This window comes from Mastigoproctus giganteus, chromosome 13 (genome assembly GCF_048544385.1).
Source record: "Mastigoproctus giganteus isolate SK-2022 chromosome 13, ASM4854438v1, whole genome shotgun sequence".
NCBI lineage: Eukaryota > Metazoa > Arthropoda > Arachnida > Uropygi > Thelyphonidae > Mastigoproctus > Mastigoproctus giganteus.
Window position 1 is genome coordinate 86,651,919 of NC_143587.1, and position 16,887 is coordinate 86,668,805.

The 16,887-nt window shown below is 35.7% G+C and overlaps 1 protein-coding gene across 5 annotated transcripts in view; it reads left to right on the top strand.

The window, feature by feature from the left end:
* Positions 1-16,887, top strand: part of Upf2 (UPF2 regulator of nonsense mediated mRNA decay) — a 695,457-nt gene that overhangs the window by 323,834 nt on the left and 354,736 nt on the right. For all 5 annotated transcript variants that reach the window (XR_016547840.1, XR_016547841.1, XM_090387842.1 and 2 more), the window contains exon 21: positions 9,784-9,869. Coding sequence is in view for 3 of the 5 variants with exons in the window: in XM_090387842.1 (XP_090243968.1) it covers positions 9,784-9,869 (86 nt within the window). In the remaining 2 variants the exon portion in view is untranslated. The remainder of the gene's footprint in view (positions 1-9,783; positions 9,870-16,887) is intronic.

The following is a 16,887-nucleotide window of genomic DNA, read 5'->3' on the forward strand; positions in this document are numbered from 1 at the left end:
GCCCAGATTTTCTTTTCATGCACCACAGTGCCACTGCACTTAGAGCTTGGGTAGTGGAGAAATATTTTGAAACTGAAGATATCCAATGACTGCCATGACAAGCATGATCACCAGACTTAAATCTGATCAAACTTATGTTGGACACTTTGGGCGTAGTATTGTACACCAACAGACAAGAGAGTGGTTATCAATGGGTACTACTTTTCTCTTAGACTAATGTTATTAGTAGAGTTTCCCCGGGGTTCTGGACTCATTGTTGTTTTCAGTTTTTATCACAGATATTGATGAAGGCCAACCGGGCTAGCTAGGTAGGTAAAGTGTCTGCCTGGCAACCCAAAGGTCTTGGGTTCGAATCCCGTCTCGGGCTTGGATCAGGGTAAAATGCAAAAACTTTGGTAGGTGCATTATGGCCACAGAAGCCGATGCGCCAACAACTAACAAAAAATATATATATATGTATATATATATATTGATGAAGGTTTATCAGACCCCTGGCTTATAGCCATGAAGGGTATTTGTGTACGGCATGTGCCTTTTGTATGCAATAAAGAGTTCTTCTTCATTTAAGTTTGCAGATGATACAAAGGTTGGCAGGATGGTTAATGATAGTAATCAGGGTATGCACCGTATACCCTGATAATGAATTCTGGAAAATTTAGGCATATGTGCTGAGAAATTGCATTTGAAGTTTAAAGAATATGGGGTACTGCATATGGTTAACAGTAATCCCGGAATAACATAACCAGCTCGTAGTACCACACTCAGGGTAGCAGATAGTGAAAAATACCTAAGGGTAATTGTGCAGTCAAACGTAAAGTTCTCTGAGCACTGCAGATTGGCTGCAAGATAGCCCATTGGATTTTTTCAGCAATATACAAGAATGTTTCCAGTAGAGATATGGTGGTTTTTATCCCATTCTCTGAAGTGATGGTTAGGCTACATCTTGAGTTCTGCATACAGGTCTGAAAGCCTCATTTTAGCAAGGATGTGGATTTTTTGAAATCGGTGCAGAGAAGATTAATGAGTGGAACTTTTGGGTACTCGTATTGTGAATGACATCCTTACTCTTTCTCAGACAACACAAATGTTGTTGTTTGGTTTTTAGGAGCATTAGCAACTAAGGCCATATTGCTCCAGGGATATGCGGTGGTCATTCCCTGACCTTTCTGCATCCTCCGTATTTGGTGGTCATGGGCTCGAACCCCAGTCTAATCAAGAAGCATGTGCTACGTACTGCTGCTCCTGCCCGCCTGGCTACGGAGGTGCCCAACACAAATGAGAGAGCATAAATTCAAATTGAGTAGGGCTGGTTGCAGGATATGATGTGGAAAGATTTTTTTTGCTGATGCTGTATAAATTTGCTTCCTGGCATCATTTGCCACTCCTAATACTAATAATAAAGAGAGAAATTTTTTAAAAAAAAATTATTTTCATGATTTTACTAAATAGTTAAAAAAGCACACTAATTGATAAACTTTTCAGCAAATTAGTTAAATTTATTGAACCTCAGAATAAAATGATTGCACATAGAGAATCCTAGGTGCAATTATATTTTATTCTGAGGTTCAGTTTAATTTACTTTATTTAACTCTAATATTTACTTTAAGTACAGGGTATCCATGAATTATTCACCCCATAAGCCTTAATATATATGTTATTTTAGGAGCTACCTTAAAATTGTTTTCAGCAATTAATAACACAACTCAAGAAATTTGTTTTAAGTAGACTACCACAGTTCAGTCAGTACTTCAGTAAACCTCCACACGAGTCCCATTAGTAGCATACAGAATATCAATGATAGATGATTTCATTCCAAACATTAAGAAGCATTATTGTTGTATATGGGGATCATTAAAAAGCACAAGTTTGTTTTAGAAGTGCCCAGGTTCCTCAATGAAAAGTTCCCTTCTCATTGAATTGAATGTGAAGCCCTATTCTGTGGCTTCCTCGGATATCACACCTCTGGATGTCTTTTTGTGGGCTGCGTGTATGCAAAGAAGGTTAATAACACTGCAGAATTAAACCATCTCGTGATATGGAAGCTAGTCTAGCTTCCATATCACGAGACATGCTTCTTAATGTACAGAATGAAATCATTTGTTGCCTTGATGTTCTGTGACTAATGGGGCTCTCATGGAAGTTTACTGAAGTATTGACTGAGCTGTGTTATTAATTGCCGAAAACTGTATTAAGATAGCTCTTAAAATAACGAATTTATTAAGGCTTATAATTGGGTGAATAATTTATGGACACCTTATATTTCTACAACTGTAACAATACTTTAATTTTATTATTGCTTTAACTAATTTCTCTACTTTATTTAAATTAATCAATCAAGATATTTAAATGAAAAATGTTATCCCTCGCTTTCTGAATTTATGTACACTTGCACCAGTTATACACTGTTGTGTGTTTTGTTGTCAAATTATGGAGATATTATTGTACATCCATATTTGGAATTCAGTGAACTTTCTAATGAACAAGGCCTTTCTGCAATGAAGTTAAAAGGTAACTTTTTATTTCTAATTAAAAATTTTAATTCCAGCCACACCAAGTTTAATGTGATAAATACTTGCTCGTAAGCTTATATGCTGGAATTACTAAGACCCTCGAATGGGGGTCATTAAGTTCCTACTTCAAGGTTGTTGAAGCAAAGGAGTTGCCACAAAGGATTTGAACCATAAACATTATTGTATGCAGACAATTGTTTCCTCAACTCAACATATTTGACCGTCACAAACAACACTGTAAATGTTAAAGTTAAAGAAACTGGGAGATTGTTATGCAGAAATCGGCTTAGAAGAACAACGAAAACTGAACACTAGTGTGTTAGAATTTCAGAAGGGAAAAAAAGAGTATTTGTCAAAACCAAAAATGAGGAGAACGGAGACATGCCTGAGATGCAAAAATCAGATAAAAAATACATTATTCTGTATAAACTGCAAAATGGAATATTGTCTCAAAAGTGCCTCAATATCACATAGAATATTTAAGGAAATGAATGGATTTGCCCTGAATATACTGTAACAGAGATAAACCGAACTGGCAAAATATCAGAAGAAAAACTAAAAGAAACGCTCTATAAGATTGTTGACGATTTCTCAGATAACGAAGTTTCTTTTGAGGAATCAGAGATAAAAATCCTTGCACCCAAAATCAGCATACAAGATGCCAGTTGTACAGACACTCTACAGTTAGTTAATAAGTTATTTTCAGAGCAAAATCTTCAATAAATTGAAGCAACACAAATCATCATGACTCAAAATCCGATATAAATAAGTTACAAAACAAACTAGATACCATCATCACCAACCAGGATCTTTAAAAACAGCAAGTTCGGAAGATATTAACAATTCAGCAAGAACTCATAAAGATCGCTGAAAACGGAAAACAACAGAACGAAAAACTCAGCGAACAAGTTACCACAATCTGTAATTTGATGTTTAGGTCAAGGAATAACCATACTTTAAATTGCAATGTGCACGGAATGGAAATTAAATTGAAAGAGGTGGACACATTTAATAGCAGTCTATCTGAATGTAGCACTATGAATGAAAATACAGTTGTGCCCCCGTTTCCGCTGATTCAGTTACCCGCAGTTAACCACAGAAAAAAAATGAAAAAAACTTAACACGTACTATTCGTGTGTAATAGATACACTAACCTCCCAATGACTACTTATAATGCTGGTTCTTGTCGCTTATTTATGACTTACAAAATGTCTGTTTATACCTATTCTAGTTAGTACTTGAATTTTATGATTTCTGGTTGTGTTTTTTTTTTTTTTTTTTTTTAATTTGGAGTATTGAAGTGTCCTGGTTAATCCAATCCTGGTAAATCGAGAGTGTGCTGTACTTTATTATTACCATATTTAATGTTGGTAATGTCTTACTGTGTGTTTAATTTATCAATTAAACTTTATTGTACGTGTATATGTACAAGAAAATCATGTTAAATGTGGAGTCAGCAGGTGTTCGCCTATATCCGTGGTTTCAGCCATCCATAGTAGGTCTTGGAACGTATCCCCTTCGGATACGAGAGTCTTACTGTACTGATGTAAATAACATGATCAATAAACAACTTCTGTTGCCAGATGATGTTCCATCTGATACAATTTCAAATAATAGTAATAATGCTAAATAAACCCTACCTGCTGATACTCTCAGCAACTGTCATGACAAAGCAGCCATGTTAATTAGTAGCAAAATGCCTGGATTTACCAGTGGTGAGATAAGTTTTTCTTCTCAAAGCTTGTTGGAACCATTGAGTGCCAATGACAAATTGGTTGTCTCCCAAGCCCGGAGCGCTAACAGTGCTGAAATCCAAACTGATATCTCGGTTTTTCCAATAGGTCTGATCTGTTGAGATATCCAAAATCATCAACAGATAGATCAGCACTTATAAAAATTCTCTGTCAACCCACCCTTAGAGTTTTCTACCAAAATGTCCAGAGCCTCTGAAATAAGCTTGAAACCCTTGAACAGCTCCTTTTGTCCAACAATGTAGATGTAATTTTCCTATCAGAAACATGGCTCCAACATGACCAGGAATCAATAGCCTGTGCTCCTATTGCTGGATTTTCATTCTTCACATCAAAGATTCCAACCTGAAATTTGTGCACGTCACATCTAGCAACTGCTTATTTTATGAAGCAGTACTCAACTTTGAAATTTAATGCTTGTTTAATTGATTTAGCAGCAATCTACATCCCCCCAGTTCCAGATATTGCAACTATTGATGATGCTTACCTGCAGGATAATGAGTAAGTTACACCCTTCTGCTACTCACTTTCTCTGTGGCGATTTTAACCTTCCACCACATCTGAGCCATCTACTTCAGTGGTTAATGAACATCTCTGTCCATTAAATTTTACAATTATCAGTGAGGAGCCAACTAGAAGCACAAATTTGGGCATTTGCATAGTGGATATTCCACCAGAAGCTTCAAATCAGATCACGACCCAATTGCATTACTTCTTTTACTGCCTATGCCCAGCTAATACTGTGGAGAAGAAAATCATATTTTCTTCTATGTTTCTTGTTCCCAATAAGTGCCTTGAGACAGTGTAAACTGTCTCGAGATATTTATTGGGAAACTACTGCTAAACAATTGTATGTGTATATTTTAACGTAAGATGTGTGCGTGTGTTTCCAGTGAAACTTAATTTCTACGGCAGTAAACTTTTAAAAAAACCTCCTACTTTTTCTGGAAAATCTGTCTCTTATTTTTGCAAAAAAATCTCAGTTGATATCATTTCTTCTGCCATCACATGAGATGCTTTATTGCCAATTTTAGCTCAAAATTCTCTACTGGTTTCCTTTTGTGTACAATTATGTGATCTCCAGCTTTTCAAAAATCAGAAATTGCCAACTATGCTATATACTGAATGGTAACTTTGATAGGTTTTATGTAGAGCAGAAGTTTGGAAATTAAAAACCTGAACTGGGGTGGGGAGTGTTTTAGAGCATTCTGTGGACAAAATTTAAGGTAGAAAGTTGCTTTTGAAAATTCTGCTAGCAGCATCATATCTATGGATATGTTTTGCCACCAGTATTTTTACCTGTAAATGCACTACAATCTTAGCAGGATTGAATATCTGCTGGTCACCAAATGAACTTCACAGTTTACCATATATATTCATTCGCTTATTATTATTATGTATTTATTTTTATTTTATTTTATTTTTTTATAACATGGCTTATAACATTTTTATAACATACAAACATGGCTGCACATTAACTCTACATAAAAACACTAGAACAGGGGTGGCGAACCTTTTTAAGGGTGCATGCCAAAATTGGCTAAATATTTTAAAAAACTACCCTCATGTTTCAGAACACAAAATGCATAATGCTTTATTATCCTTCTTAATCATACCAAATCTTTCACTTCAAGATTCTTGAAATTGCTACTCCCCTCTTCATTTGAGCATTTTTGTTTCTTTGCTGGTTGAGCTGACATTCTGAACAATCTGTAAAGGGCAAATTGCAATTTAAATATTTATGGGAATTAATGAAGAATAATCTCCATACCACGTACAAACCGTAATTGATAATGAAGAAGGCTACACTAAATTCTGAATGTGGATAATATATCTCACATAACTTTACCAATAACTTATGTTCTGAATAAATGAGTGAAATATGCGAATATTTTTCTTGATTTCTTTTCAAAATTTCGTCATTACGTCTCACCATTCTGACTTCAAACAAATCACTGCATGAAGTTTGAAATTTTTTTAGGATGCTCTGAATTCCGCTTGCCCAAAAAATTTGTATGCATGCCACTTTGAGCACACTTGCCATGGGTTTTCCATCCCTACACTAGGATAAAATTTGCCATGAAATGTGGTACAATCAGTTCTTCATCTAAAAATTTGTGATTTCATGACATACCTCTACATTCGTACATACCTCTCATTGATCTTTAATAATTGTTGTTAACAGAGGAAAGCCTCTACTAAATTGTTAACAGGGGAGAGCAATGTTTTGATTCATATATTTGAACTTCAGACTGTTTTCTACAAAAGGTATGTTGCCATTCCATTCCATTCATTTATTAATCTTTACTGCTTTCTAAAGTGAGGGAAAGTATAATCTCTATGCCATATTGCTTGTGTTGCCCTGGAAAGAAGAAGAAACATGCAAAATAAAATTTCCCTGATGACTCACTGCAAGCTTTATATGGCCATATTCATTGCTTTTGGCTTTATAATTACATATTGTATAGCTGTTTAAGATTGTAATAAGTAAAACAGGCATGTGTATGCTGTATTGAAGGTGGCTGGCATTCTTTTAGCTAAAGAGTACTTTTTTTTATAAATTTCTACTTTCATCTGATGTTCAAAAAGTAAAATCAGTTGATTATACAGCTAAGGTGTAAAACTACATAGTCTTATCATCCTATTTTCCATAGGATCTGCTCCATGTTGAACCAAGCGACGTATGAAAATGGAAATACACCTGAATGTAGAAATTACAGAGGAATTCCACTCCATAATGTTTAAAGGGGAAATTAAATATTGAATGAGATCTCTATAAATAGCACAACTAGCAACAGTTCAAATTTACAAAGATGACTTGCTTTGCCCCTTCCATGGTGAAAATAATTATATAGATTCATCTTTAGAAAAATATTTTTTTCTAAAGATAATATTTTTTATCATATCCAGAGACAAAATCAACACAAGCAATATGAAGCCTGCAACGGTGTTCCCTCCCCACTCGGAAGCAAGGCCAGCACTCAATAGCTATTTGTGCCTTTCAGAAAAAAGTCTCTGGGATGATGTTACTGCTCATTATTTAGAGGCCTGCAATTCAGTTTTTGTTATTTTGCATCCTTTCTTTGTATCTAGTAACATGTTTCTATTAATATAATCGTCAATTTTTTTTTGTTTAGCTTCTGATGAGAGAGAGAGAGAGAGAGAGAGAGTTCAACAAAACATGCAGTCAACTTAGTAAATAATTGTAAATACATTGGAATCCCAGTTATCTGAAACATCAACGACCAAGGATATTTCAGATAGTTGAATTTATCTCATAATCAGTTTTAAATTTAGTTATATTTTAAATTTAAATTGAAAATTAATTCTGCATTTAAATAATACATTCAAAATTAGTTGGCAGTTGTTATTTAAACATTATACAGGGTGATTCTAAATTATCATTGGGGTTTCCGTGGCCTATAATTTTCAAACCGGAAACAGCAAAATAAAACTGCTTACAGAATATGAAAGTGTAACTCAAAAAGTTTTATTACCTGTAAAATCAATACTGCAGAATGCTAAACAACTTCAACATGTGCACCTTTCATGGCACGTAAGATGTCCAAGTGATATTCAATTTCCCTCCAAGTGTTCTCCAACATTTGTGGTGTAACTGTTTTGATCGCAGCAACAATTCTGAGCTTCAGTTCATCAAGCGAGGTCACGGGGCTCTTGTACACAGTGTCCTTCACATATCCCCACAGGAAGAAATCAAGCGGCTTAAGATAGGGTGAGCACAGAGGCCATGGAATCGGTCCACCACGCCCAACCCAGCGCCCAGGAAAATGCATGTCAATAAATTCTAAACAACAAGAGCCCAATGTGACAGTGCACCATCTTGCTGGAACACCACATTTGGCTGATGATTTTCCAACTGGAGTAATAGATACAGATGTAGCATGTCCAGATAGGTCACCGCTGTCACTTTTTTCCACAATGAAAAAGGGCCCCCAAAACTTCCGAACATGACAAAGCACACCAGACATTGACCTCTGGACTATCTCTTTCGAATTCTCGAATGGCGTGAGGGTTTTCTGATCCCCATATTCTGCAGTTATGAAGATTTACCCTTCCTGATACATATTGCTTCATCACTGAATCTCCATCATTTTCTCCCAGACATCAATGCAGTGAGTAGTGTTGCAAAATAAAACTTGAAAATTATATGCCACGGAAACCCCAACAATAATTTAGAATCACCCTGTATACTGTACATGTTTATATGACTTTAAAAGAATTTTTTTTTTTTTTTCTTTTTGTCATTGCAAGATTCTGTATTTTCATCTAGTAACAATCTGAAGGGCATTAAATGGACTCCACTGCTGTGAGTTTCTGTGGTGTATATTTATCTTATTGTCACATCTGCACTTTCAGTGTGTGATTCAGATTAGCATTTAATGAAGAAATTATTTCCTTCTATGTCAAAATGAAAATCCTTGTTTATTGAAAGTCAAATTCAGAGGCTGTATAAATAAAAAATTAAAGAAAAGGGTCTGGGAAAAAAACTGAGAGGTTCAGTAAAAAAAAAAGGTAGAAAAAACTAAAAAGCAGTTTGGTTAGATATACTTCTGCATTACACCAACTACAGTGACATGATGCATAAAATTTCTGCTAAAAAATAAAATATCCACAAATGAATTGTTACATAAATTTGTATTTACAGTGATTTATGTAATGGTGAATTCTTAGCTTCTTTTTTTTTTTTTTTTTTTTCATACAGCAAAGTTTTCTTGCATCATCACACATCAGTGTGATATGGATGAAATATACTCTTCTTTGCCTTGTTAATTCTTTATATAAGTGAAATTATGAATTTAGTAATTTAGTGTAATAGTTTTATTCCTTATAGTTAAATATTAAATGTGTCAGTTTCATCAAGCAAGATAAGGGAAAAAATTAAAAGTGAAAAACGTTTTGGATGACTGGAATTGTACTGTTATAGTAATTAAAATATCCTAATTTTTTTTATATATAATGTACCAATACAATGCAATGTGCAGTTAATTAGTAGTTATTTCCTGCATTGATTTCCTTTTCCTTCCTTGATTTTAAAGATTTTAAAAAAGCAAACAAGCGAGAAAGTGGTCAAGTCTATCATATTCTGTCCAATTATACAACAAAAAACAACCAAACAATAGAAATTTGATAGGGTTTATGACATTAATAGTCATATCCTATTCTTAAGCAATTATAATATAAATAATAATGGGCTAGTAAAAGCTGCTTTTACTCAGCCCATCATTATCTGTCCAAATTTAGTAGTGGAAAATTGGCTGTCCCAACAGTATTGTTATTAGTAAATTTGATTATATATTAGAATCAAGTGAGAAAGAGTGATCAAGTCTATCGTACTCTGTCTAATTATACAAAAAACAACCAAACAGAAATCTAATATGGTTTATGACATTAATATTAAATGAGATGAAAGTATGGTAGTTGATATTTCCCGTAAATATTTGTAATATTTTTTTGCATTTGCTAAAAATTTCACAATACCTTCATTTCCTTTTTTGAAACAGACAGCCGTAGATTTTTGCATGAATCTGAATACCAAACCAAACCGTAAGAAGCTAGTGAGAGCTCTATTTTTAGTTCCTAGAACCAGGTATGTTTCATTTTATGAAATGCTTAGTCAATTTTGAAGATATTTAAAAAGGCATTTGTTTGAAAATGTAAACCATTCAATTACAGTATTTCTAGAGTAAAAAATATGATATATGATGCATGTATTAAATACATATTTTCAAAAGTATTTCATTTTGTTACAATTCAGAATAATTAAAAATATTTAAAAGTTCTTGGGTATTAAAAAAAAACTTCCTAAATTATAATGGTTAAAGTTACTTTCTAAGGTTACTAAATGCTGTCAAAACTCAAATTCATAGCTGCTCTATCTAGATCTGATTCTCATGAAACAAATATGAGGAATAAATTTCACATTTATATAATTACCAAAAGTTGTTTCATGGGAGCTGTAGAAGTTTTTAATTAAGAATTAACTTATCACAAGCAAAATTTAATTTACTGATTATATATGCAGAGTTAAAAAGTCCTTTGTTAGTTACACTCATTTAGTAAACTTATATAGACTAAATTTTAGTTTTGCTGTGAGAACATATATTTGTGCAGAAAAAGGGAGATGTCAGTTTTTAAAATGTAACCCTAAGTCCCTGCAAAAATTTAGCCATTGCTTCACTATAAGTCAAAAGACTAAATCTATCGATTTATTCATGCTATCACTTCAAAAGTAATCTTAAAACTTGATTCAACAAGTTAGTGATTCTGCTGCTTTGGAAATGTTTCCAGAACTGCTGTTTTGTGATGTCCATAATTATGTCCTGCAGTTTTCCTGGATCTTTGAAAATATGAAATTACTGCTCTTTTGAGTGCAAGAGTTTGGTCTTGGAAACAAGAGGAAATCATAAGAAACTAGATAAAGAGAAAGTGAAAGTGCCGCCTGTATTACTCTTAACCAGAAATTGTCACACAAGAAGTCCAGATATGAGTAGGAATGTTGTTGTTATGATATACAAAGAGTGTCTGAAGAGTTTTAGGACTGCATTCATAAAAATTCAAAATCTCAAAGAAAAAAATTTATTACCATTTAATCTTCAAGGTACATCCGTCATAACTTGATACTCCTCTGTGTAGATTTGTACAGCTTCTTGATATCTCTGTGGAATTGATCTTGTGGAACCCTGTTTAACTCCCTCGTCATGCTGGTTTTGATCTCTGAAATGCTATCAGGCATGGTGAAGCACAGTAATGTGAGAAACTGCTTAATGATGGTCACATTGTGTGAAGATTCATTGTCTTAAAGCAAGAACCACTCACGTGACGGCCACGTCTAGCCTAATGCACCGAATTCTTTTCAACAGTCTGTCCATCACTATTTAAAAATTGTAATGTGCTTTATGGACTAGGGACTCTCCTTTTTTGGCAGAAGAAACCCAATGACCATAATGGATATGTAATTGTTAATTCAGAGGATGATAATAGAAAATGAACTACAAATGGGGATTGGAACTATGGAAAACAGAAAAATAATAAGGAAGTACTTATTGCTGAAAAACTCATGATTTGAGTGTCTTCTTCAAGAGTCAACCATCACAGGAAACACAGCAAGAAGTAGGGCCTCTGTTTTTGACATGAAATATACACTTACATACAGAGGTAGTAGTGAAGGAATTTAATTTAGCAGTAAAGAAAGTTAGGCCTAAATGTTGAGATGATATTAGAGCTGATATTAGAGATGATACAGGATATTAGAGCTGGAAAAGGAATTAGAAAATGTGAATTGGAATATCATTGGTTTGGCTGAAACAAGAAGAAGAAATGAAACACTTATAAGTTTATCAAGTGGAAATCTGCTGTACACCAATGGAAACAGTGAAAGGAGTGAAGGTGGAGTTGGGTTTCTGGTCCATAAAGATTTTAAAAACAACATTTTGGAATTCAAAAGTACATCACCAAATGTGTCAAGACTCATACTCAAGATTTCTAAGAGGTACAAGCTAAAGGTTATAATGATTTATGCACCAACATCGAGCCATGATGATGAAGAGGTTGAAGAAATGTACACAAATTGAGAGTCTTCTAGATGAGCAGAAAACCCACTATACTATTATTATGAGAGACTTCAATGCTAAGGTTGGAAAAAGACAAAACAGCGCAGAAAGGGGAACTATAGGAAATTTTGGAATTGGTGAAAGAAATGAAAGAGGTGAAAGACTTGTGGAATTTGCAGAATCTCAAGGACTGTCAGTAATGAACACTTTTTTCAAGAAAAGGGTGAACAGAAAGTGGACATGGAAGAGTCCAAATGGATTAACTACTAATGAAATAGACTTCATCCTCACTAACAGAAGATATATTGTGAATGATGTTACCGTCCTGAATAAGGTAAATGTTGAAAGTGATCACAGAATGGTAAGATGTACACTTGATATAGATGTAGGAAAGGAAAGGAAAAAACTGACTCGAGTAAATAACACAAAGGTCTTTGAGATAACAGAAGAGGAGAAAAAGCAGTATGTACTGGAACTTAAGAACAAGTTTGAGCTTCTGCAGACTGCTCAGGACCAAGATATCGATACAAGGAATATTACAACTTTTTGAGCGTGATAAAGCCCGAGGAACCTATAGTGAAAAAGAAATCCAAAGAAGAAAAAATTAGTAAAGGAACACTTGTCGTGGTGAACCGAAGACAACAAATGAAAAGCAAGAAAAACATTGACAGGGAGAAAATTGGGTATACTGAGTTATGCAAAGCCATTAGAAAGAGACTCAGAGAGGACATAAGATTTAACACGAGAAAAGTAGAACAAGCATTAAGGGAAAACAAAGGATTTAAATTAGCAGCCATGAGCAGTAATACAGAAAGACAAATGATACTGAAACTGAAGAATAGCAATGGTGTACTTATAAATAGCAGAGAAGGCATAATTCAAATAGCAGAAGACTACTATAGAGAATTATACAAGGAGCAGGGGAATGATGCCAACAGTGGGGAAGATGGATTGCAAAGTAGCAACACATACGACATACCCAATATTCTTCCTGATGAGGTAGAACATGCATTGAAGAAAATGAAGAATCAGAAAACCCCAGGGGAAGATGAAGTTACTGTAGAGTTCTTAAAATTGGGAGGAAGAGACATAACACAAAAACTGGCAAGGCTCTTCACAAAGTGCATTAGAAAAGGTGTGACACCTAAGCAGTGGAATAATGCAATAATAGTTTTGCTGCATAAGAAAGGAGATAAATCAGAAATTGGAAATTATAGACCAATTAGCTTGTTATCCCACATCTACAAGTTGTTCACAAGGGTCATTACTAACAGATTAGAAAGAATACTTGATAAGAATCAACCGAAAGAGCAAGCTGGCTTTAGGACAGGATTCTCAATTATGGATCACCTTCACGTAATATCACAGCTAATGGAGAAAGCAAATGAATATAAAACACCATTATGCCTGGCATTTGTGGATTATGAAAAGGCATTTTGACTCCATATAGCATAAGGCAATGTTTTGGGCACTGGAAAGACAAGGCATTGATACCCCATATATTATGATTTTGAAGAAAATATATGAGAGTGCTACCTCCTTTATTAGACTAGACAAAGACAGTAGGAAATTTAAAATTGAGAAAGGAGTTCGACAAGGAGACACAATATCTCCGAAGCTGTTTACTGCTGCCCTTGAGGAAGCTTTCAGAAGATTAGACTGGTCGCAGAAAGGAGTCAATGTAAACGATTTGCATTTACAATTTGCAGATGACATTGTGGTCATAAGCCACGATCCCAAAGAATTAGAAGAAAATCTTAATCAGTTATGCACAGCTAGTAGGGATTTTGGACTAAAATGAATATGGCTAAAACAAAAGTAATGATGAACAAGTATGCCACAGAAAGGGAAATAATGATTGAAGGAGCAATAATTGAAAAGGTGGAGTCATATTTATCTGGGACAAGTTATTAGCTGTAATAATGATAAATGTCTGGAAGTCAAGAGAAGAATAAATTTGGGATGGATAGCATTCAGGAAATATAGTCACATACTGAAGAGCAATATCCCAGTTTGTCTGAAATGTAAAATAATGAACCAATGTATACTCCCCACCATGACTTATGGAAGTGAAGCTGAGAACTACTCAGTGAAGAATGGAACAAATTATATTGGGAATTATATGAATTATAATTCCCAATATAATTATATATTTTTCATATAATTATACAAATTATATGAAAAGGCATTTGACGCCATACAGCATAAGGCAATGTTTCACGCACTGGAGGGCGCCTCCATAGCCAGATGGGAAGGAGCAGCAGTGCGTACCACACGCTTCTTGAATAGACTGGGGTTCGAGCCCATCACCACCAAATACGGAGGATGTGGAAAGGTCAGGGAATGACCACTGCATATCCCGGAGCATACGGCCTTAGTTGCTAATGCTCCTAAAGCCCAAAACAACAACAACAACAACAGGCACTGGAAAGACAAGGCATAGATACCCCACATACTATGATTTTGAAGAAAATATATGAGAGTGCTACCTCCTTTATTAGACTAGACAAAGACAGTAGGAAATTTAAAATTGAGAAAGGAGTTCCACAAGGAGACACAATATCTCCGAAGCTGTTTACTGCTGCTCTTGAGGAAGCTTTCAGAAGATTAGACTGGTCGCAGAAAGGAGTCAATGCGAAGGGAGAGTACCTAAACCATTTACGATTTGCAGATGACATTGTGGTCATAAGCCACGATCCCAAAGAATTAGAGGAAAATCTTAATCAGTTATGCACAATTAGTAAGGATTTTGGACTAAAGATGAATATGGCTAAAACAAAAGTAATGATGAACAAGTATGCCACAGAAAGGGAAATAATGATTGAAGGAGCAGTAATTGAAAAGGTGGAGTCATACTTATCTGGGACAAGTTATTAGCTGTAATAATGATAAATGTCTGGAAGTCAAGAGAAGAATAAATTTTGGACGGATAGCATTCAGGAAATATAGTCACATACTGAATAGCAATATCCCAGTTTGTCTGAAACGTAAAGTAATGAACCAATGTATACTCCCCACCATGACTTATGGAAGTGAAACTTGGGCACTCACCAAAAGAATGGGCACCTCCGTAGCCAGGTGGGCAGGAGCAGCAGTGCGTAGCACACGCTTCTTGATTAGACCGGGGTTCGAGCCCGTGCCCACCAAATACGGAGGATGTGGAAAGGTCAGGGAATGACCACCGCATAACCCCAGAGCAATATGGCCTTAGTTGCTAATGCTCCTAAAAAACCAAAACAACAAAAAACAACCACCTCCTCAAGGTCGTTAGCTAAAGCGGCATAAATCAAGAAAGAGTTATATTAAATATTTGTGGTTATTTTATAATTTTGAGATGTAAATAATATTTATAGATAAAACATGAGTAATGAAATAAAAATTTAACTTACTACTTTGTTCCTGTAGAGCCATCTTTGGAGTGTGTAGTAATGCCACTGTCTTCTCCCTCCCCATTGATGTTCTTTGACAGTGGTGTAATGGGGCAGTGTTAATGGGATGGACCTAATGGAGGGTTGACTGGTTCTGCAGGTTCTTTGACCTTAGAAAAGAACTGCAGCAATGGCATCAGTTGAGTCTTTCTCTCTCTCTCTCTTCTAACATATTGTAGTAGGACTTCAATATGTTAGTAACAGCTCTTTGGATGGAAGAGCTGTTTTTCCAGTCTGGATCATTATCACATTCACAGTTTCACAGTATGTTTGTATTTGTGTCAAAGCTGATCGAAGTGTCTTTGTGGTGAGAGTCCTAATTGGTACAATCTCCTGCTCTTCCACCTCTTCCTCCTCAGAATCCTGTTTAGCCAGTTGTGCAGCCAACTGTAAGTCCTCCTTTGAACGAGACTCACCATGGCTTTACAGCAACTCACTAACATCATCACTGTCAACCTTGTCAAGGCCAACAGCCTTAGCCATCCAAGTGACATCTTCAGCTACTGCTGAAATTGGCTCAAACTCAAAGTAAGACACTGCATCAGGCCACAATTTCCTGCAAACAGCATTCATGCATGATTGCGACACTTCTTTCCAGCCTGCAGCAATATTACTTATGGCCTTATGGATGTTGTAGGACTTCCAGTAGTCCTTCACAGTCACTGAGTTAAGATGCCTGCACTGCCTCAACAATCCCTTTGAAGGTCGTACGTAAATAGTACGCCTTGAAGGTTGCAATAATGCCCTGATCCATTGGCTGCAACAGTGAGGTGGTGTTGGCTGGCAAATAAACAACCTTCACATTCAGAACGTCGTTAGGGATATCTTCAAGGTTCGCTGGATGTCCTAGAGCATTAAAAGGACTAAAACTGTCGAGGACTAAAACAACTTTTTTGGGCAAGTTGTTTGCTGCACAAAATTGGGTCACTTCTGGACAAAAGTATGAAGTGTACCATTCACTAAAAAGGGTATGGGCCACCCACGCCTTTTTATTAGTGCCAGAAAACAGGAAGTCAAGTCTTCACAACACCCTTCATAACATGTGAATTCTCTGAATGGTACACCAACATCGACTTTAACTTCAAAAAGTGCCTGGTGCATTTTTTTAAGTGCATGGTAAAAAAAGGTAAAGTGCAGCCATTATCAACCCACTGCAGGATGGAAGCCTCCTCAACAATTCATGCTGAGGGAAATGGACCATAATCTGCCACGCTGGTCCAGTGCGGGTTGGCAGATCGACCGTTTTCAGCAGTCAGGGGCTTGAATCCCAGTCTACTCAAAGAGCGTGTGCTACTGTACTCCCGCTCCTGACCACTCGGCTATGGAGGCTGTAAGTGCATAGTACCCAGAAGTAATGTAAGCCGATCTTTTCCAGTCTTATAACCAGAGGCAGACCTCTCTTCACAGGCTATGTACATCCTACAGTATCGGCACTAACCACCAGTAATTTTAACATTGTGAATTCTGGTCCTGTTTTTGAACTAGGAAATCCAGCTCCTATTAGCCAAAAATGATTCAGTTCCTCATTATTTCATTGAACAAGTTCCTCGCCTTTTCCATAACCACTGCCTGTATTACAGGAATGTTATTTTGGTTCATATCATCTATCTACAGCACTAATAAATTC